The 23,576-nt window shown below is 38.1% G+C and overlaps 1 protein-coding gene and 1 long non-coding RNA gene across 8 annotated transcripts in view; one reads left to right on the top strand and one right to left on the bottom strand.

Annotated features, from left to right (window-relative positions):
* The window catches only part of LOC134139664 (uncharacterized), a 332,576-nt gene extending 323,545 nt beyond the window's left edge, over positions 1-9,031 (top strand). Inside the window, exon 5 of one of the 3 annotated variants that reach the window (XR_009958233.1) lies at positions 7,946-9,031. This is a non-coding gene — a long non-coding RNA (uncharacterized LOC134139664). Of the gene's footprint in view, positions 1-1,269; positions 3,693-7,693 lie in introns of those variants that run through there. The other 2 variants (XR_009958232.1, XR_009958231.1) reach the window with 2 other exon arrangements.
* ANTXR2 (ANTXR cell adhesion molecule 2) overlaps positions 1-23,576 on the bottom strand; it is a 122,227-nt gene that overhangs the window by 61,563 nt on the left and 37,088 nt on the right. For all 5 annotated transcript variants that reach the window (XM_062574346.1, XM_062574344.1, XM_062574345.1 and 2 more), the window contains exons 10-12: positions 23,158-23,227; positions 5,188-5,266; positions 1,433-1,528 (exon numbers count right to left, since the gene is read on the bottom strand). In XM_062574346.1, coding sequence (XP_062430330.1) covers positions 1,433-1,528; positions 5,188-5,266; positions 23,158-23,227 — 245 coding nt within the window. The remainder of the gene's footprint in view (positions 1-1,432; positions 1,529-5,187; positions 5,267-23,157; positions 23,228-23,576) is intronic.

Below are 23,576 nucleotides of genomic sequence, written 5' to 3'. Positions count from 1 at the left end.
CAAATAGTAAAACATAACTCAAAGTCTTGGATTTTTTTAAGAAACCTCTGGGTGTCTGCAAATAGCTCAAAGGAGACACTGAAATAAAACTTACCTTGTTCACTTAAGATTTAAATTATATTTCACCTGCATATTTTTAAAATAACTAATCCTTGCAACACAAAACATTTGCTTTTATACCAAAAAGAAGTGTGCTGAAATATTATTTCCTTTGTATCCTCCATCTCCCTACCATACTGCCTCAGATGACAGAGCTGTGGAAAATGTATAGCTGTAGATATTTTCTGTCTGTAGAAAATGCAGAAACTAAGAAGTATGAAGCCTGCCTATGAATCAAAGTGAGCCAATTATTTTAAAATAAGAAAATGAGCAGCTTTCTTCTGATTGTTTTGCATTTTTCCTTTTCCATGAGAAGGTTCATGAAATAAACAATTGCTGAAGGAAAACAAGTAACAAACAACTTTCCTCGATTTCTGATGGAACTGTACTGCAGACAGTGAGCCAGAAGAGAGGCTTTATTAAAAGAGAAGAGTTAGTAGTTCTCCCTCAGAAGCCATAGACCATGAGGAAGCAAACGGGATGAAGACTTCTTGTTCTAGGCTAGCCTGGGCATAACGGACCACACCAAAGCTTTTGATTATGCGAGCTTCAGTGTGGTCAACAGAGAAGACAGTTGCTCTGCTGCCCTGCTTTCCACAAGCCTGAGACAAGTGTGCAAGGAATACTGTGACAGCCTGGAAGCAGTCTCCACTTCTGAAGTCCTCAGCATGTCATTGAATTGAATGGGTAATAAGCTTCACCAGTTTAAAACCTCCAACATGCAAAGAGATGGAGGGAGATTAGTGAAGCAGCATTATTTGCTGCTAGAAGGATAGAGTGTTCATTATTCAGATGAAATGAGATGTAATGTGTGCAAGATGAAAATTTAATTTTTTGCAAGGGATTAATAAGAGAATAAGGGATTTCCAACTTGAGAGCCCATAATGGACTACAAATATCAATTTTAGTGATAGTACTTTTAAAATGGTCCTTGATTTCAGGATAACATCTGTGTACCATTATGGCCAGCAACTTTCAAATAATAGAGAAAAGGCTTTTATCAAAGATTTCACAGAAATGTAATACATCTGCTCACTCAGCAGAAAGACAGGGAGCAGCACATCAGCCTGCTGATGCTGGTTCATGTGTGTGCAAGTCTCTCTGAAATCCAAAAGTACTGCTAAGAGCACATTCCACAGTGTGTAAACTGTTCTCTTCTTCTGTTTACAGTGTATCACTAATGAAAGAAAACTGCCTCAACATATGGCTTATGCCACATATAACTCTCAGACTTAACCTATTTCCCATTGTATCTGTATTTCCCAATATGGCATGAGTTATGATCGTAAGTCGCATACACAGAATTTTTTCTTTTTTAATATTCTTTACTCACCACTTTGCAACAGAGGGGCCAGAACCACCACAGAAGACCGAGCGCCACCAAAAGCAACAGCACAAGAACAGCAATAAGTGCTGCTATTCCACTTGACTGTGAAGAAAGCAGAAAGACAATGATGTCAGTAATGTTGTGAACAATTCCTGTCTGGTGTTCCCACTCACCCAAAACCAGCTCCCTACTGACTGACACAACCAAACAAATGGTTCCCACTCATTGACTCCACTTCTTGCCAAAATTCCTCAGAAAAAAAGCTCTTTACAAAGCATCAGAAAGCGGTCTCAGCCAAATTTATATATGGTGCAGATTCAGTGACACCTGCCAGTGAAAGTCTCTTCAGTTCCACCAGTTATGCAGTAGGATGACTAGGACACATCAAAAGGTGTTAAAATTGTTAAATGAGCCGTTGTTAGAGATTACAGGATCAAACTAAAAGCTGCCTCTGGAAAGGCTATTGTCCACTCAAAGTTAGTGGCCACTGGGAGGAAAGATGTAGAAAGAGAATCTGACCAGGGCTGCAGAAGGTTGTGTGTGAAAAAAAGCACTCCACATACAGTCATGGAGCTTTCAAAGACAGCCTGCTCCGCAGGACAAGAAATGCCAGGATACCTCTACCTAGATAATAACCAGCTGTCTGATGGGTCCAGTATCTTGGTCTGTTTGCAGTCTCTCCAGCGGTAATAAGTCTGTTTTTTTAGGCAGAAAATGCCAAGAAACCAACTGTTAAGACACAAATAGAGTCTTCTTTTACGTCTGTGGATCAGAAGCGGTCGCCTCTTCCAGCAAGGACTCACGTCCGTAATGATGATTGGACAGGTGGAATTTTAAAGAATTTTTACTAACAGTACATATCTTCCAGTCAGGTTTTTATGCTTATGGCCCACACATGGTGGGTAAGTAATAAGCCAGACTACTAATTCACAGCGCACAGACTACACCATAGTAACTGCCTTTGGAGTATTGGCATTTGAACCTGAAGCCACCTAAGAAATTCTTGGCGACTTCCATTGCTTCCACTACATACCACTTTTAATGAGTAGGTGACTAGACCATTTCCCACCATCTTAAACCCACATCCTGTAGGTACTTTTCTTCTTAACCCTTTATAGACTGTGCTGCTGTTCTTGTTTAGAACAATACTGAGAGAAAAATATAACACTGGCCTCTTGAAAACAAAACTTACTCAAAATTCAGCGGAGGAAAAAGGAAAAAGGGGGGACGGGGGCATTTGGGGAATCACCAATGCTAGAGTACAGCACAAATAATTCTATCAAAGTGAGCAAAGTTGTTTTGGAGATGAACTGTTGCAAATGAAAGGAGAAGCAAAGCTTTATTCAAACTGTGTAGGTGACCATACATACACCAGGCAATGAAGCATACACAAGACAAGGTGCATGCCTCAATGCCATTTTCGTTTGTTTTCTCTGCAGCAATGCGTGTTTGCTGGGGGAGGCTGGAACTTGTAACTCTCATATACCAACTAGCCATCAGCTGCTCAGCCATTAGAATTAGTGGAACAATTCTAGCAGTGACCCACTTCTTGCAGTTGCCCATCTGCTACTATGGAAACTGCAGTTCTCCTCATATTGAGCTCTCTTTGCTGCAACATGTATAAAAGACAAAAAAAAAAAAATGATGATCACAAGATCACAGGTACTCTACTGCTTTTTCCTGTCAGTGCACATCTGTATTTACTTTATTTCCTGTTAGTTAAAACTTTCAACCGCAGAGAAGCAATGGAAGAGTTCAACGGAGAGAGGAGTATTTTATTATTTTACCCAGCAATTTGGTGTCATCTGCTTTGCATCAGTGCTTTATTTTATCTACACTCTTAGCAATTTTTTAGAGGGCATGGGGACACACTTAACATATACTAGTTTCTCTGAAAAGACTAAGATAAAGGGAAAAGTAATGTACTGCTTGTCTCCAGCACCCTCCTGTAACTGTATTGTCCTGATGTTACCACATATCACACTGAGAGGCTGCATCATTAAATTTTGGTGCAAGATTGAAATGCTTACAAATTATAAAGAGGCCTTAGGCACAGAAACATGGTTTAGTGAGTTTATGTTTCTTCAGCTCTAAATTCATTTATGCTTTCTTCCTTAAACTTAAGAGCTGAGCTGAGATGTACTTGACTTCTGCAGTCACCCAGTTTTAAAGGGGATGGGAGAAAAAATACCAGTTTTTCTCTTTCAGGTTAATTACCTGTGCGTGATGAAAATGCTGTTGGAATAATAAATGCTGATGAGCAGAAGGCACTGTTCTGTATGTGTATGTGCTTGACAAGAAAGCTGCAATAAGGTCACACTTTTATATGAGACAAATTTAAAGAAAAGCTGTATCCATTTGCTGCACATTTTCAAAACCTCTATTTCTGCAGTGTTTTCATGTCTAACTGCAAGAATGTTAAATATCATAGCTGTGTAATACAGAAGACAGAAGCAATAAATGGATAGCAGAAAAATGGGATCAGATATTCTGTATATTGAGTTTCCAAAGGCACTAACAGCATAAGTATGGAGTTTATCCTAAGAGCTGTTTTTTCTTTTTTTTTTCCTAAGCCTATGATAAAAATATAGAAGGATGTTCACACTACCTAACCTAGGCATAACTTTGATGCTCTAGCTTGTGCTTTAACATAGACCGTCTCCTCATTAACAGGACTGACAGCCTAGACTCTTTCTTATTTAGGCTCCTAAATTAGGTATCTAAAGTTATACAGAGTTAATATTCTCCTGCAGAATTAGAATTATCTTCCATATCCAGGGTGAAGACCTGAGGCTCTGTCTACTCAGCTTCAGCTTGCTCCCACAATCCTATGAAGTGGAACTGTGCTGGGATGGGACCCCCAAGTGACTGTGTCTCACCTGGCTCTTCTGACATAATTCTATTTATAGTGAGCAAGTCTCTAATGTCATGGAAGCTTCCCAATATTCTCTAAGCCACAGCTGTTGTAATATATTTAGCAAAAATATAATTCAAAAGCTACAGCAAAACATAACACCGGAACATATCAGGAACACAGAGCCACTGCTTGGATCACAGGATAGAGCCAGCTGAGCTAGCATGGGGGAGGAGACTACCAGGGCTTTCCCTCTACATACAGTTCTGCATATGGTCTAAATCAGCAGCTCCTGAAGCAGCTAGCAAAACAGATGCAGCAACAATGAAAGGAGAAACCCTTATTACAGAGCCTGTGTCAGAAAGCAAAGATAAATCTCCAAGCCTGCCACATAAGGGATGCTTTTTACATACTATGTGGAAGTCCGGGGTGATACACACATTAATACTTAACTTACGTGGAATCCTACGAAAAAAGGCATTCCTTAAATAACAATTAAGGAATTTAATTTAATTTTTAAGAAATTTCCTAAACTAAGGGAACTATTTCATGCAACCTCAGAAAGATATCCCATCTATAATCCCTCACTTCAAAACAGCTGAAACTTCCTTGTGAGTGTACTGGTTTTATAAAATGAAGTCTAAACATCTTTCAAAATCCTGAGGAAATTATTTATAATGTATTATATATATGAGTGCATTTATATATTTATAAAGACATGTATATATACTGTATGCATCTGCACATAGGTGTAGTTTTCAGATTAGGTCGTTGTGTATATTCTGAAGAGCTAATGGAGCTTGCTGTACATTGAGGTTCTCTGCACTGTGAGGTGATGCAAAGATAAAACCATAAGAGAAACTGAATTCCAGTATTTTACATTGAATGTTGTCAGCCATTTACTTACACACTCTGAAGCAGTAATTGTTAATGAGCTGGACATGAAAGATTGCCCTTCATTCAAACTCACCAAAACTTCTAGGGTTCTGGAAAAAAAAGGAAAAAAGATCAGCAACCATAAAACAGTCAGTAAGAGCACATATATGCTGTGGAGGCACATGTACTCCATTCAATGGAGGAAGCGTTCTGATGGAGGAAAAGGGGAGCCAGGGCCACTGAGCTGCACCAGACATGAAAAGTGACCTCAGGGAAATCATGAAGTTAACATGGTTACTTTGTATTAGCATTTCTAGAAAGCTCTCATGACTTAAAATTGGCTAATACAATTAGCTGTTGTGCAGTTGTACTTTGTGGCTTTCAGAAACCAATTTTTGTCTTTTCAGCGCGGACTTGCTTTCCCTTGACTTATCCTGCTTAAATTGAGCTATGTTAATAATTTGCAGTCTCCTGCAGGTATTGTGTTGATTACTATTCGGAAGTATTTCTAGTCTTCTCAACAAAGAGAGATAAGTAGAGAATATCCTTTCTCTATTCCATCAAAATGAAATACTCCAAAAAGTTTAACATAAAATAAATTGAAGCTCAATTGTAAAAACAGCATTGTTATGTCTGTTACATAAACATCTCTTTAGTCATATGCAGACATTATGGATAAAAATGTCGGATAATTATAAATGGTCAGGACTTTCTATAAATAGTACATAAACACTGCATACAAATAGAATGTGGTTTACATTTTACAAATTAACCCTAGAAGAAAACAACACATGGTGAATGTTAAACAGAAGAAGACTCTTCAGCTTCTCTGGCTTGGATTCCCAAGATTCAGACAGTTTATATTATGCATAGATGTAATTAAATAAAAATATAGATATCCATGAACTAAAATGATTAATCATTTATACTCTTCTTCTTCTATGTCATGAATTTTTATTCTGGCACAAATACTTTAGTCAATATGGAGTTCAAAGCTATTTTAACTAATTTGGCTAATTTCTTTTTCAGTTTTAGTAAAAATGTAGTAAGTTGCTTCCACTAAACTCATTTTTAAATGATCTGTGTTATGAATAATTGATCTAAGGGAAAGAATAAGTCTAATTTACTTCTAATTATTAATGGAGTAAGTGAACCAGAACAGATAAAAAAAATTAAATTTCATCCCGACTAACTAAAAAAACAAACTGCAACAAAACTTTTTAATGAAGAATTTTTGAAATGTGCCATTTCTTTCTTTTTTTTTAACTTCCAATTTCTCACACTGCCAATTTAATGAGAAATCCTGCAGGATTTTTCAGTGAGCCAATCCTGCTGGCAAAACAATCCTATTGACTTAAGTGGGAGAGGGTATCATTCAATGCACTTTGCTGAACAGAGAAGAACTTAAGCACAAGCTGTGCTGTTGAAACACAGCCTAAATCCTGACAAGTGTCCTAAAAGAAATTTAGATGTTTAGACTGTTGAACCTTTTGGAGAGTTGCACAGCATAAACGTAACATAAAAATTTTTCTGTCCAAGTCAGTGACCTAGAGTCCAGTCAAGTCCTGGGGTCACATCCTCTTGCACTCTGCTCATATTGCTGCATTAACTGTGAGTGTACAGGTTAACTGAAAACGGAATGTGGCCCATAAATACAAATGAATTCATAGCACACACAAGTATTTTTGGATGGTAACTTTTTAGTTAAGTAAAAATTCAAAGAGGAAAGTTTAATCTCTAAAGTGTTTTATTTCCCCCACCCTTAGCCCTGTCTTTTTAAAGTGACTCAGAGTTGTATGCCACAGGCTGCACATCAAATTTTGAAGTTTGTTACACCCAAGAAAGGGCATTCATTGTGGTTTTGTTTCCTGAACATAAAAGCTATTTAGCCCTTTTACTTTTGCAGAACTTCCCTGAGTAACAGAGGGTGTGTTCCCACTGAATGGTGCCATAATTGGGATTACCTTGTTTGACAAAGCCCAGTGGCACAGTAAGAATCCTTTATAAGTACCCTAACTTGCAAATGTAATACACCAGCTAATTTGGATTTTTAAATTAACGTATCACAATCTGACAGACTGAGGATCCACATATACCTTTATATATCTTGTACATTGACTTTATTTCCCATAGTATTTAGTTGTGTCTAAATAATTTTACTTTTCCTCAGCTCTTTATCATTGTTTGAAACCATTTCTACACTCTCTTGTTCAGCAAAACTCCCACTGAGTTCAAAAATAACTTTGTTTATGCACCAGTGAAGATCTGCTGGATTTGGCCCCTAGCAGCTGACTAAAGTAGCATCTGCCAGCTACTGGGGTCAAATTCCCAAACTGCTTTCAGATGCTCAATTTCCTCATCACCCTCGTTTTTAAAAATGTGAATGTGAATCCTGTATTCTTAGGAATATATTCTTCTCCTATCCAGCCAGTTCCCTTTGCTGCTTGGCGATAACTTCCTTTCTCATGACCAGTGTGTGTTCTTGTTAATCAAGAATACCTTCTAATATCATTTCACCATTTGTTAATCTCTGGCAGTTTGTTCATTCGCTCAACATGCTACTATCGGTCCCAAACATTATTGACTGAAGAGGAGGATGCCACAGAGCTATGTTCTAGTTCCATTCACTTATTTAAATGTTTTACTGGGGATTTAGGAGAAAAACTGTGAGTAGGGATGTCTGCACTCTGTTCTCTCAAGCAGCCTTCCCAAGGCCCAGAAGAGTAGTGTGCTGCTGAAAGGGCAGGGTCACGGAGACACAACTCTGGAATTTAAACTCTTTTTCTTAGCTTCTGAACACAGCCATACTCAGGCAGCAGCCCAACGAGAAATGAACAATACCTGCCAGCACGTGTCCATTGAAAACAGATTCTCACAAGTGGCACAAGAATCTCAGTCCAGCAGACGTGCCCATGAAAAAGCTTTCCATTAACTGAATAGGAGCGGACTGCAAAGACCAAGAAGGCTGCCTGCTGAAATGGGGACTTTCCTTCTTTTTAGGAGGTGTGACTCAGGAAGCTGCTCTTAACCTGCTCTGGGACTGAACCCTGATGCCAAGTAAGATCTAAAAACTTAATTCTCACTCACAGTAATGCCTCTTTACAGCATTCTGGCCACACAGTTTTCCCCAGAAAAGGGCACCAGTAACAAAGGTATCTAAATGAGAACTGGGCCCAAAGCTGTAACTCCACTGACTGCAGTAAGAGCAGGATTTAAGTCTCTGGTGCCATGAGCCACGTCGCTACCGTCAAGCTTCACATTACCCCAACCTTTAGCTGTCAGATACTCTGACAAATATCCCAAGCAACAGGCTCACTGAACACATCAGCTATCAACTCAGATACAGCGCAGTAGGAACAACCAGTTTCTGTATCAACTTCCATTTTGATATACAGCTGCAGGGGTGAGCCATTTGAGATTTTTTTACAGAGTTGATCATATTCAGTTCTAGAAGCTACAGAGTGAACTCATACAGATAATTATCTCATCTTCAAAAGGATGAACCTGTCAACATACAAAATCACTTCCTTCCTGAAATTGTCATGTCTGCAGGGTATAAGAAATGCACTTTTTTCATCTCTGTATAACCCACCTGTTCAATGGGCTATGTGTACTTCAGATTTATATAAACAATCCTCCTTCAATTTGGAGTTCAAGAAATACTACTGACACAACTGTACATACAAAAATTGTGCAATTGCTACTATATTGCACTCTAGTTCTTCTATTTACTTATTCAGAAATGGCCAAGAAAACGATATGTACATAAATGCGTCCATTACTTACTAGTAACAGTTCACATGTGCAAGGCTTTTAGCTTAGCATTCTGCATAACCTGTACAATATTTTGAAAATAAAATGACATTCAGAAGTGATTTCAGCTTTTGGGCATCTTCATTTCCAAATGGTGATTTTCAGTGTTAATGCTCTGTATTTTGTGAGCATCCTACTCCTTCAGTACGGTCTCTGTAAAGCTCAAGTAAGCCAAGAGCTGAACCAGCCTATGACACCAGTTAACAGCTCTAAATCCATTACTGAGATTTCCTTCTGTAGACTGGAGGACTACGGTTTATGGGACATGAGACTGAAGTGATTTTTCATACCTTGGCATACAGGAAAGGAGCAGCACGGATTTTGGTCATATCGTTAGAAGACCGTACGTACCCTTAGTCTTGCTGATGGAAGTGATTTGAAATGCTTCAGAAATGCCTCCACAGGCATTAAAGGTTTACTTGTCACTACAACCAGGTATTCTAAGTTTGTATGGGCTGATCTTCCAGCAATTACTTATTTCTGTGATTTACATGATTATGTCCATAGTATCTTAATTACTTTCCAACCACTGCAGAAAAACTGTTTCTCCTTCTCCTGAAACAAGTACAGGGAGAGAAACATGAGATGAGAGCGTACCAGTGTCCCACCTCAGCACTGTTAGAAAGCCTACACTGGCTTGTGTGAGACCTATGTTTGAATCATCACTGCACTTGATTCAGTGTGACTCTTGATCACATGAGTGTGCACAAACAACACGGGTATGCACACAAGAGCACATTTTCCTTGAACTAAAACAGACCTTTTGACACAAGCCAATTTTTGCAAATAAAGGTTAGAATGACAGTAGTTTTGTTCCAGTATAGTATGGAAACAAATAATGAACTCTTAAAAGTTGCTGCAAAAGCATCTCCTCAGGTCAGCCCCGATTCAAACCCACAAAGAATCAGGAAGTGCAAATGTTGATGTTGCTGTAGCAACCCAAGAAAACATTCTCCAGTCCCCCACTAAAAGCTCATCTCTGCTGCATGACACATTCTGTTTGGTTTATGGTGCAGATTTTTTGTATGTGCACATGGAGAAGAAAAGCAGACCCTGAGGCTAATAATCGGAGGTTTGAATAATTGAGGCACACTCACTCTGAGCACAAATATCAAAGACTTAGGGCAGTTATACCCAGAACACAAGGAATCAGCCACCTTCTCCGTATCTAGCCTGAAAAGCATGGCTGCAGGAATGAGCCGCCAGGGAAGAGCAAGTGCAGCCCTTCACACACCGTTCCTTGAAAACCCAGCAGTGCCCAACTCCAGCTGTCTTCCAACGCGTCTCTCTAGGATTTTCTTACTTCTTACACAGCATTTAACTGGACTCAAGGAGAGGGCAAGCTTGAACTAATACGAATATATAATTAACAACTTGTGCAGACATTTATAAACTCAGTTCCTTTTTTTAATGTAACACAGGCCTAATGTGCAATTTTCCAGTGGTCCATACTTTTAAACATGTTTTTGTAATAGGAAAAACTTTGGGCTTTTTTTTTTTTTTTTTTTTTTTTTAACAGCTCACAGCCCTCACTCAAAGTGGAAAGGTTTTTCCTATATTTTTGTCTGTAAAGTATCCTTTTTGGGGTTGCAATCAATCCTGGAAAACTTGAGTCTAAAATAGCTTTTAAAAAATGTTCTTATTTCTAGCTAAAGGGAAACACAAGACTCAAAACTTTAAACTGCATCAGTCAGGGACCACTGGCCAGTCTAATAAACAAAAATTAGTCTAATTTACAAAAAACACACACCTTGAAAAGTCTCAATAATCACAATTCTTTTTCCTTTACGTCCGGTGCCATTTTATTGTTACAGAAGAGGAACATGGCCCATTGCCATATGTCACTACAGCTCTGGCCTAAGGAATTTCATACCCTGTGAAATACAGCTGACATTTCAATCCACAGTACCCTATTTGCAAAGTATTCATTTGCTCCTTACTTTATGAGTATCCAATAAAAGACTGCCATTTTATGATCCATTAAAAAAGATGAAAAAATTAAATAAAATTGTGAAAGACATTTGCTGGAAGTAATAAATAATTTACCTCCAATTTTCATGCACTGAAAATTAAACTGGCAACTGCTCAAAAAGTTATTAAAATTATGGTGACTAAAGGTATTTTAGAATCAAGTGCCAGCATTAAACTGTTGTCCGTAGTAGGAAGGAAAAGAATAAATTTATGTATTTAAAAGTGCACCTTCTCTTAAAACAACTACCTCCATGAATTACATGTAGCTTTATTACACAGTTGATGTTGATAGGCCAGTAATAACTATGTTTGTATAAATAAACATAAAATGTATACATATATGGGTACATATATGGGTGTGAATATATCTATATATCTACATTTATATGCTTGTAAATACGTATGTATATAAGCACACATATATATGTGTGTGTTTGTGTGTACATATACACGTACTTTATGTATATCTCCATACAAAGTCACATGCTGAAAAATCAGTTGTAGAGGTGGAAGAAGTGGTCTGTGGCATCACTGATTGAAGTATCACTTTTGTATGCCTGTCACTTTATTCCCATGTAATTTATCATCTCCTGCACAATATTCTGACCACACAAAGGAGTGCTAAAGTGACCAACCATACTTTCTTACGATGGTCACCTGAAATATGGGGCAACTGGAACGTCCTGTGGCTGACAGTACCACTCCCAGCTTTTTACCCATCAATAATCACAGCATTTAGTAGCTGGAACAAATGTATGTTCTTATTCAGTGCGAATATTGCATGTTTTAGAAAGAAAGGCTCCATTACCAAATAACACTGGCCTCACCTCAGTATGTGGATTAAAATTTTTAGTGCAAGGTAGAAGTGGCCTCTGTCATGTCATACCTCATTTTCTGCCTGGAGGTTGAAAAGAAGTGTAGCAGTGTGAAAGAGGGAGACAATTAATGCTCAGCTATAGGGTAGGGGAGACGGCCTTGATCAGACAGATATGTGATGGTGACTCTGTGAGGTCTGTTCCTGGAGCATCAAATACAACAAAGCTACTATCTCATAGAATGGACACAGGCATCTCATTTGACAAACCTGACTTTGAAAACGTTGGCCATTATTTGCTGGGGATCCAACTAATAGTTACACACACGCATTCTCACCAACCAAAGTGCACAACATGTTTTCCTCTATTACTGGCTATGCAACAGTCCAGGGCTACAAATCTGACTGACCTTAGGGACATATCCCTGCAATAGAAGGAGGCAGCAGAAAACCAGAGAGAAAGAATTTCAAACCCAAGCTTCGGGTTTTGGTGCTGTTCCTTGATTAAAAGCCCCAGCTGCACAAGAACACAGCAAGTTCCCTTAGAGCTGGGCTGCAGACCTTGCTTGCCAAATATTTAGTGCAATTCCACTGTGCCAAGGGTCAGCTATGCCTGGGAAGCACAGGAAACAGTTTACTCCCTAGTGAATTAGGGTTTTACTGGAGATAGTTAATAACCTGCAATTATGATACATGGTCAGAGTTGTTTTCCTCCCACCAACCACCGAGGCATAAAAATGAATATTTCATTTTTCCTGAGAATAGCAAGATTGCACCGTATGCACATCATTATGTGTAAGGTTTTTTTTGCAAGAATTAGTACGAACTTTTTGTTTTACTACTTCCTTAGTTCAGCTTAGCACTGAAATAAATTTAAATTATAGTTGTCTTTGGATCCCTGCTCATTATCCCCCAGCACTATATAGCTTTCTCAGTAGACGGCTCGATACATTGTGTGTTTGGATTTGGCTTTTCATGTCAACTGATGGAAGGGCAGAGATCCTTAAACACCACTGCCTGGAAGCACTTGTGAACTTGACAGAATCGGTAGCCAGCATTGCATTAGCTCTGAGCTCATGGAATCATGGGAACCTGCAGTAACATTGTGTGAAATGTCATTATTATGTTAAATTAGTCTATTAATTCAGCTTGGGATAGTATGGCCACCGCATAATATTAAGCACTTAGTTCTGCTCACGCACTCTTTCCTAATGCTCTGGGAACACAGTGTGCCCTACTGAGGAACGTGAAGGACTGCATTAGAAATTACTACTGATCTTAACATCAGATCCATATGTCTTAGGAGCCAGTTAGCCTATACAACTCATTGAGGATGTTTCCATCTGTGAATAGTTCCCATTATAATATAACTGTGTCAAACTAAATGTGTTTCTAAGATATTTTCAGAAGGTAATATTTATAACAGACATTAGGCCTAATCTAGCCAAATTTCTAGTTCCCTCCTACCCGATTCATTTCTCTGGCTGGTTTTGGGGGATTACCACATGAGTAATCAGTAATTATTAAGCATTCTCTTTTTGATTTTTGTTCTCCATGGAACAAGATCCCTACACAGAGAAAGCCAGCTGAAGTGCTACAGCTGAAAACAAATGCGAAGTCTCTGTGCCTTTGCAAAGAAAGCAAGCAGTCCAGGTGGCAGGGGATCTGATTCATCTCAACCCTCTCTACTCAGTGACATGGGGAAGAGGTGCTATTTACACAGCAGGATAACATTAACAGCAAATAAATGGTTATCATTAGCCACCACATACATCTATACTAGAGAAATAGGCCAGTCACCTGAGCAAAGAGGCGCTTGAGTTAAAACAACAGGTGAAAACAACTTAACTAATTTGATGATGGCATCCCATCAATTTGCAAGCACAGTGAAGTCACATGGCTGACAGTGGCAGCAGGGAAGTCAAAAGGAGGCAAGAGTATCTTTTTTCTTCTTTTGGTGTTGGCTGTTGTTACTCTCTCTGTGCTGGGGGACTGCTCAGCCATTGTGCATAGGAAAGAGAAAGGATTCAGGCTCAGTGTTTATCCTGATAGCTAGTGCTTTATTCTGGAGGAGCTGACTACCTATTTTTCTTCGTGAAGCACTTAAGGTACAACTATACAACCAGTTACTGGTAGGTAACCATTCATGTTGGTTTATTGTGCATTGCTTTTCCATAGCAGTAAACAAAGCTGTCTTGAATGTGATGTATGTTAGCTGTCAAGCTATCTTTAAATTGAGGAAATCCTGTTTAATGCTATTTGCTAGTTCTTAGTGAAAATGTTGTCCAAGTAGTGTATAGATGCCACCCAATTTAAAGGCTGGGGCCAAGATTTTCAAAAATGGGTCCTTAAACCTATACTTGGGTGCTTAAACAAGCTGCCTGACTTTCAAGTGGCTAAGTGGAATCAACTTCCACTTATATTAATTTTGGTTCATTTTGTTTTGTGGCCAAATTAATCCCTTATTTTAATTGTTACCAAGGTTATGTTGATGCTATTTAGCTCACAACACCACAAAAAGAAAGAGACCATGTAGTTTGTTAGTTGGAAAAAGAAGATGCTCAACATGCTCTATGAAATATTCATTATGTCTTAGATAACTCTAGAAGGTAAGTAGGTCAATTTGCAGATCGCATTCAGTTTTTTGCTTTGGGACTTGTTACTTGCACTTTAGAATTTCACTTTTTCTTCAGCAAAGGGGAAAAAGTGATAAATGTTACTTAAAATTGAATTTCCAGCTGTAGTTATATGAAAGGAGAACAGTTATTTCCTTCACCTGGTTCTCAGCTACTCAATTCAATGTGACAAAAAAGAAAAAATCCCAGCTAAGCTGAACACAATTTTTATGTGTATTCCTTACTTGGACAAGTTTTCTACCCATGTTAATGTACTTAAGTAAGCTATGAGTTTGGATGAATGAATAGGTAACCTCATGTTTGTCCATACGCTGTGTAAATCACTGATAAGTGTATTTGAGCATTTGCACACAGCTTATGTGGGAGGTTTACTTGGTCTGACTTGTGAAGAGCATCATTTAAATATATTTTAGGCTTCTTTTGTAATAGAGAAATTCTGAATGTGTTATCTACTTCACATTCTCCTTCCATCTGGTATAAGGAATGCTGAAAGACCAAGGCTTTTTTTTTAACTTAGAATTGTTATTAAGTTACTAAATAATGTGCAGTTGAAAGGTTGCAATGTAGGATGAGCACAGCAGTGATAACTTCTGAATGTGTGCCTTGCAGGCAGTATGGCTGTTGGATGGGAACTGTGGGAGAGGTATTACAGTGGGTGTGGTAGCCTGTTAGGCCAACAGTAGACTAATAAGGCTTGAAAAATTGGTGCTGGGTTAGATGTTAGCTTATTACAGGCATCAAAAAAAAACAGAGGAGCAGTGTTAAAATTCTGTAATCTTAACAATAAGCTAATGACACTTTTTGTGTGGGAATCTAAATCTGCTTATCATTCACGCCCAGACCCCACTTGCACACATTTCCAAAGGCATTCATATGCCTACTTTGAGAGAACTAATGATACTGTATCAGCTCTCTTTCTATTTAGATATGTATTTCATATTTTCTTGAAGAATCAGGCCAATGTTTTTGAAAGCACATTTAACTATACCATATGCCTACTTAAATCATCCCTATCAAACAAGTTGTAGGATGATGCTCTGGTTCATTCTGTTCTGTTTTCCCTTCCTTCACAATGTGTTTATGTATATTTATCCAATTTGTTCTGTTCTTCTTGCCAAATTGCAGGTTTGAGATCTCAACTATGCAGGGGCAGCTGTGCTATTGTTGATGCCTTACAAAACAAAGGTCACAGACTGAGCCCATATCACTAGAACTAATGACAGCTGCATGTTAACCATTATGGTATAGCTGTGGAATGATCGAGATTCATGTACTCTCAAAAATAAAAATAAATCTTACTTTGCCCTTTGGTTAGCACAGATCCAAGTCCATACTCATTTTTAAGGAGTTATTTTTGTGGAAAATGGCCTCTTCAAAATATCCTGAAGTTTAGTTCATATATATAATTCTCCCCTTCCACACCTCATCTGGAAAAGAACTTCTTGTCTTTTTCTTTTATATATATATTTTAAAGCAATATCCCAGCTGAGTTGGGAGGACTGATCCCTTCTATATGTGCCTAATATTAGCTTTTCTAATTACTGAGATTGATAAGATCTACCAGCTGTTCTTGGCTAGTAAGCTATGGGTTATTTAAAGAAATAGGCTACTACAAGATGCCAGCGCCTTCAAAAGAAGGTTGTTTCCAAACCTAGCCCAGCAACTCCATGTAATGAAACATCAGGGCGGGACTGTTTCAAATGCCCTTTGTTTGGTAAGAGAGATCAATCTGCAAGACTTGTGAATTCAAAACTATTTGCCCCTTGGGTGGCCTGACATTATTCCTTCATCTCCTGCTGCCTTTCAGACCAGAAGCCAAGAGTCTAAAGCTATTTAAAAGGATGTTTCTTAGAGCTACACATAGCTTTTGAAATACCAAAGAAGTGGGAATGTAATAGATGGAGCAGACTAATGAGATGAGGCACATGTCCATAGATACAGCTCTGAGACCATACAGCTGGCTTTGAGGCCGTCTGTCTACAGCAACCTCACCAGTGTGCTGTTAATTATTTAAAAGAGAGCACTGGGGAAACTACCATCACATCTGTCACCCACACACAGGCAGAACCTTCACTCATTGCAGGACCAGATGTGTTTATTTGAAACATATACTAACTAGCTACTTAATGGGTTAGAATTATTAGCCAGAAGTTAATTAGGCAAACATATTAAACATCAGTCACTTTACGCAGCATGACTTTTTTTCAACTCTAATCATATTTCTTTAGAGGCATTATCACCCAAAGAAAGAAGAAAAATTCCATAAGGGGGCTGCAGAGCAAGATAATAAATTTATGAAATTTGATCATTGTGTACTAATGTCACACAAAAATAGCAGTGCTCTAACTAAAGCAATTGTTTTTAACCATGTGAAAAACACTCTTACACACTAACACATAGGAAGGAAGCAGGGAGGTTTGTTTTAGCACCTACAGGTGTTAGAGAAGAAAAAATTAACAGCGGATTAATGTTTCTCTTAGGACAGTTAAGCCAAACCTTAAAAAGCATGGCTTCACTGCTTCTGCATGTATTACATGTTCCAGAAGGAGCAAGCCTTTCCATGGCATCCTGCCTGCATAATGAACTTAGAAATACTGCAGGCCAGTGCAATGTGCTCTTGTTTCCCAAGAGGTTAAATTCAGAAGCAACTTTTAAAATTCTGGTTCCCAAGCTCACATCACGTGAAGAAGGCAATGGAGTCAAGGCATAACATGCTCTATTTTTGGGCTAGTCCAAGGGGAGACAAAACAGTCAGGATCCTTTGTTAGCAACTAGCCCTGACAGCCATTTCATGGAACACCTTTCAGCTGCTCTTGAATGAGAACAGCTGTCTATAAACCAAATGAGGTAATTTACAGGATGAAGCACCACAATCCATCTCCACTATGCCTGTGTGTGTTTTCATATTTTGCTACTCTTCCTTTTAAGTCTGGTGCTCGTATTAGTGAAAGTGGCACTTCCAAACTGGAAAGCAAGGCTCAAAGTACCAATACTTTGCTTTTATGGAAACATCTTTTGCTCAATGTGCCTTGTAAACGGAGGTAAACATGAAGCAGTGTTTGCTATGTTTACTGCTTCCAACTTGTTTTGGGAGATTAACTAGAGAGGCAGAAGCTGAAAGCCAAGAGCATCAGTGACAGCTTGGGCATGGATTCCTGAGGTTTCAGATATTTTTAGTTTTTTTTTCCCTGTGTAGCTGGTGTAAATGTTGAAGATCCCTAAAGTAGCGAGTAGGAACTTTATGCATTCTGTAAACTGTAATTAATGTATTTTAAATAGAATTGCACAGGATCTATGCTTTATTTGCAATTGATTTTTACAAGAATTTTTCAGAACCTTCTAGGGAGAAATGCACAGGATGCAGAAGTCCATTTCTTCAATCACATAGAGCTAAAGCTTTGCTGCAAGATGCAACTTAGCCTTCCCTTAAGCCTCTATTGAGAGATGCTCTCAAAGATGTGCTTAACTTTAAGGATATGGTTAATTCCCACTGTTCTGCACCCTCAGTCCTGCATGTGATCCACAGCAAAAAGCCAGCAAGGTCAGAGCAGTTAATTCTGCCCTAAGTCTGTACATCAAAGATGGAACATACAGCCAAAACTCGGGCCAGTGAGACAAAACACTTGCCTGCATTTGGGATATGTTTACCTACCAAAAAATGGGTGTGTGTGTATATACATATATGTATTTATACACACATGTTTGTATATATACACCCCATTTTTGGTGTGTGTGTATATATATACACACAAACATATATGTAAATTATATTTTATTATATGAAAAATATAAAGGAGCTTGTTTGGGCACTTTGTCAGAAGAAAATAGACTGAAAGTAGCTAATCTGACCTGCCAAAAATGAAGACCTAGGTATGCATTTTTGTAGACTTTTTGTAGATCCGATTTATTGCTGCAGGAAAAAAAAATAAAACTGAATTTCCATCTGTAGAAAAGTTCAGAAATCTTTGAAGAGGAAGAGAGTTGGATGCAATAGCTGGTTTAAGTTACTTTCTGAAATCTGTTACTTAGAGGGTGAAGGTCCTACATAAAATAATGAGATTGTGTCATTTTCCTATTTTTTTTATTCCAAAGGGCTGAGGAACAACATTTGAGTTCTAAAGACTGGTTCAAAAGGAAAGAAGTGATAAACCAAAATCAAAAAATATTCCAATCTAAAGACCTGAGAAGTAACTGTGCAGAAGGCACACAATACTATTTGTTTGTATTCTGTCTGAGCTGCCATCTCATTCACAAATGAGTGCAAAACAAGCAAAGTAGCTGTTGTCAACAGTAAGAACCAAGACCTAACTGACACAGGCCCCTCCTGTGAGAAGTCTGCTTAACAGAAAACGAAGAGAATCTTTCAAGGTGGCATGTGCAGTTCATAAACATGAAGCTATGTGATTCTAGAGATCATTGTCCACTGTATTTTCTTTCTAGGACAAAAGTTTTTGCACTGTTACAGGAGTTTTAAGTGTCTGAGCTATTCTCCAATTATGTTTAGTGTTTTATATGACGTGCTCAATAATACTGTGTTTTCTTTTAGCAATTCCTTATTGGAAAGTCTGGATGGGAAATACCTTTAAAGTTACCACAAAAATGATCTTGGGCTTCTCTTCCAGCTATTCTTACTGGCAATGTATTAAAAATGAACTCATGAACTGCAACAGATTTTCTCATGCACATGTGTATCTTTAATATCAAGTAAACTGCGTACAGGAGACTTTAAGTTAGATACTTGAAAACTGGAGGTAACTAAGAATTTGGGGGATACAGAGTAGTAATTTTCCTTCCTGCCACACAAAAAATAACTCTCATTTAGCTTTCATTCTTCAAGTGCCATCAGCTGTTCATTTTGGACAGGATGTAGGAAGGGATATATGTAAACTAAAGCCAACATGCCTTGAATAGAGGGCAAGTTAGGTCATTCAAAAACAGTAGCACAGACTATATCTCTGCATGTGACAATCATAAATTCAGGGGAACTATGAGCAAGACTTCACTCGCGCTTGGACTTGTTCCTCTGGGATTTGTCTCTTTTGGTTTGTTATTTGTTAAAGTTATAAACCAAAGGAGTAAGATACTGCCTGCTCCCTATCATTGTGCAGATGGGTAGAATGAAGTGCCATTCCCTGGAAGTATGTCAAAATTTCACTTAAATAATTGAGAGAGAAATCACTGGACAAATGAATAAAAGCAATGATCTGCTTAAGTATGCATTTGCCCTTTTGTTGGTGTTTTTGGTGTCACATACTTCTTGTATGTAAATTCAGGTGGACTAGTCAATGCATTCAGTTACCAGAAACCTGTATGTCTTGCCAGACTGAGGGTAAGTGCTCACTTCATTATATAAGCTGATCTTATGATAGATTATTCTTCTGTTTGAATATTAATCTTAGAATAGACACTTCTTATGATTTAAAGCACAGAATCCACAAAGGTGAAGATGGCTGGGAACACTGCTGCTACACTGCAAACTTCTACTTTTCTCTATTTTAAGCCCAATAATCATTTCTCAGCCTCGTTTCATTTTTAACAATTTACCTTCTAGCCTAGACCAAACCTTTCTTGCATTGCTTACGTGAGTATCTGCACAAGATTATCAAATTGGGTTTTAGCATTAGAAGCCAGCAAATCCCAAATCTACTGCAATACTCCAGTGAGAAACTAGAGTTTAAACAAATTAGGGGAGTTAACTAATAGATTAGTAAATATTTAACAACTGTTTCAGTAAAATATTCTTTTGTTATACTAGTTTAAAGTATCTTATTGTTGTATTCAGCATATCGAATAACAGGATTTGTAAATGTTTAGTAAATAAAAATATTGTCCTGATTCTGCTGAAGCCAGAAGGGGATTTTACCACTGGCTTAGAAGAATAGAAGCCATCTGTTTGTGAAGTCAAGCCTAGAAATATGTTTTCAGAATGCATACTCAAAAGATTTTGAGCAAAAAGACTAGAACAAAATCTACAGTAGTGCAAAAACTACCGTATTTTTTTAAAATATTCCACAGTTTTTCCTTGTGCTGGTCCTCAAGAGTAGAGGCAAGGCGCTCTCTTCTTTCCCAAGTATTATGACATCAGAAACCTCCGAAGAACTCAAGTGATGAGGAAATCTGTGTTTGATTCCCTTAAGATATGGCTGGACAGCAAACTCAACTCAATTCTGAACTGTAAGGATAAACTGATTTCCTTAGATATTCTGGAAGAGCCTCAAAAATCGACTCTGGCATTGTCTATGCATTAGAATTTGCATAGATGGAGGCTTCTAAGCAAGTGCAGTTAACAACCGGAAAGAATATGGAAGCATACTGTGGCATCAGTCCAGGAGACCAGAGGTTTACCAAGGAAACATCTTGGCTACTTTGGCATCTTGCCTATTTCACATAGGTTTTATTGTTCTGCGTTTGAAAACTGCAAAATCAGCAGTTTGTCTCATACTACAGAAATATAATTAAACCTGTTACGTGGGTCTTTCCCATTCACCCAGAAACCAAGCTGTACATTTGAGCCATGAAGCTAACTTTGCTTTCCTGTTGTACTTAATTCCACTAAAAAGAGCACTAGAAAGAGCAGATTGGTTGTTGCTGTGTTAGCAACTAATATTAGCTCCACTACATGAGGAGTTACTGGGAGGTATCCAGCAATAGTCTGAGTTGTGCCAATGAGAAGTCAAGAGTTCAAGTATGTACATATCTTTCATAGCTGTCAGTCTTCTACATAGCAAACTGCTTATCTCTGGGCCAAAGCTGTAACTGATTCAATATAGAGTTACGGAACTGTTTTACATAATTTTAATTATAAAAAAATGTTTTTATGTAAACCTGTAGAACTTAAATAACATACACTGTCTATGCATTCTTTCCCACAAGCACTACTGAGAACTGTGCTGTAATTAGGTGCTTGATTTGGACTGCAATTACAGTATGGTGTGTTGTCTATTTCAAAAACACATCAAAGGCCAAACAAGCACCTTACAGAACAAGAGAAATACAACATGTTCAAATAATTTTCACTGTGCTTTAATCCATGTCAATAACTGTTCCTGTATCTTGCATTCATTTGGCAGGATATGCTATCTACATATTCTCAAACTAAGTGTGTGAAAAGCATTTACAGGTTCAGATGTCGGAGTGTTTAATACTTTGGGCCTAATTTGTTGCTGTGCTTTTCCTGTTTTAACATCATGTAACTCCACTGAAGTATTTGGCATGGAGAGGAAGGTTCTTAACCTGACTGATTTACATCTTCCTGATGATAAAATTAGTTCTCTTACAGCTGCACATGGTGCTGATTTGCTTTAGCTAAGACAGCAGTTTGTTACAGCTGTTTTGTTGTACAATTGGCACAGAACCACATGCAGCCTAGCTGAACTGAAATTAGTAGAACTGTCCTGTGTAATATAATAGCAAAAGAGTGTTAACAAACTGCTGTTGCACGTAGGACAAGATCAATGTTTTGCATACCTATTTGAAAGGCAACTTCATTATCAGGAAAATGTAACAATTAAATTCATCCCCTCCCTCTGCTCTCCAACATAACTCTCCTCCATGCTTGTTTTTCCTGCGCTGCTATAAAACAGTGCTTCGTCCCCAGAGATGAGCTTTGGCTGGTGCAGAGAGGCTGTGATGTCAGGCATTAACTGCAGCTCATCTGCAGTGATTCACCCTGCTATTCTGCTGGAGTTAATCGCTCAGAAGTGTTTTTTTTTTCTTTTATTTTCTTCCACTGCTTTCTAACTTGTCTCCTCCCAGTTGACATTTAATGTATAAAATGTGCATTTGGGGTTTTGCTATCGGTCTTCTAGCAACTGATGTTGTTGAGCCTTATTTAACTAAGGAAAGTAATTTTATTCAAAAAACTATCAAGGTTATGTGCTTAGTTCTTAAACTGTTAAGAACTGTCCCAGTAAAATGACAGTGCAAATCTGCAGTGAACTGCTGTGCTTCTTAATGCATTAGTATTAAAACCGCATCCCAAATTACTTTTTCCCTGTTTTGCAAGTAGCTCTTAAAGAACAGTCTCAAAGCCTCCTCTCTCCTACAGGCCTGAAGTCTGACACGCAGTTTTCTGACTTCTGATTAGCTTAGAATTTCCATTTCATGTTACTATCTCATAAATTTAAAAAATGAAGTTTAAGTTGAAGTGATTCTAAAACCCTGGGGCATGTCTGAATTTGAGAACAGGAAGGAAGAATTAGTCCTCAAAAGGCCAGAAGTAATCTGCAGCCATAGCTGGTGACACTTAGAATAAGGCTAGAACTGCAGTTTAGCCACAACGTTGTTACTAGATTGCTGTAGTTGTTAAATCAGTGCCTTGTTTTATCATTACATGTTGAGCAGTGGTACACATCTTGACACACAATTTTAATAATAGCTTGTAAGTGTCAGTGATAATGTAATGTGTTTAACAATGAGTCTAAAGATTATCCAGAAGAGAACATATTATGCCCTGTTAAAACATAGCTAATCTGCATAAAACTTATGACAAGCCAGACCTTTTCAGTGTTTAATAAACTGGCTAAATATTCATTTTTAAGGCACTGTCCAAATTGGTTTGGTCACAAATGACTATTTAAAGCCCATTCCAAAACTGGCAAATACACGACGGAAATAACACAAGAATAAGAGGAAGAAAACAACAACAAATCACCCTCCATAAAAACAACCAAATATTGCCTCTAGCCAAAACTGTACGTGATTAGTGTCAGCAAAAATGGGTCCAATTCTATCAAAATACAGGATGACATTTATTTTAAGTACTTACTGGCCACTCTTATATAGGATTGGTGCAGGGCAGAGCAAAAATGTTGGTTCCACCTTTTTTGGTTTTTCATCTGAAAAACAAATCACATAAGCTTAATAAATTGTGCTGCTTAGAAGAGAAGTGTGAACACTCTGTAACGTCCTTTTTCTTTTCACAGCATGCCAGCTATTGGTTTGGCAGTGTCTTGTATTCGCAAGCAATGAAGGGCCTTAAGTAAGTAAAAATGTGGGGGTTTTGTGCTTTGTTTTCTTTTCTTTTTTTAAGCTGTATCTTCTCAAGGGAACATAAAAGCCCAATGTAATACGAGCTCACATTACATTGATTACTTAAATTTACATATTTCAGCTCAACCTCTCCTAGAGTGATGCTTTCCTAGAATCAAGGCCTTTCTAAGAAGACCAAGAACATTTTTAAGGAAT

This window comes from Rhea pennata, chromosome 4 (assembly GCF_028389875.1).
Source record: "Rhea pennata isolate bPtePen1 chromosome 4, bPtePen1.pri, whole genome shotgun sequence".
NCBI lineage: Eukaryota > Metazoa > Chordata > Aves > Rheiformes > Rheidae > Rhea > Rhea pennata.
The sequence above is the reverse complement of the archived record's forward strand: the minus strand, read 5'-3'. Positions and strand labels throughout refer to the sequence as shown.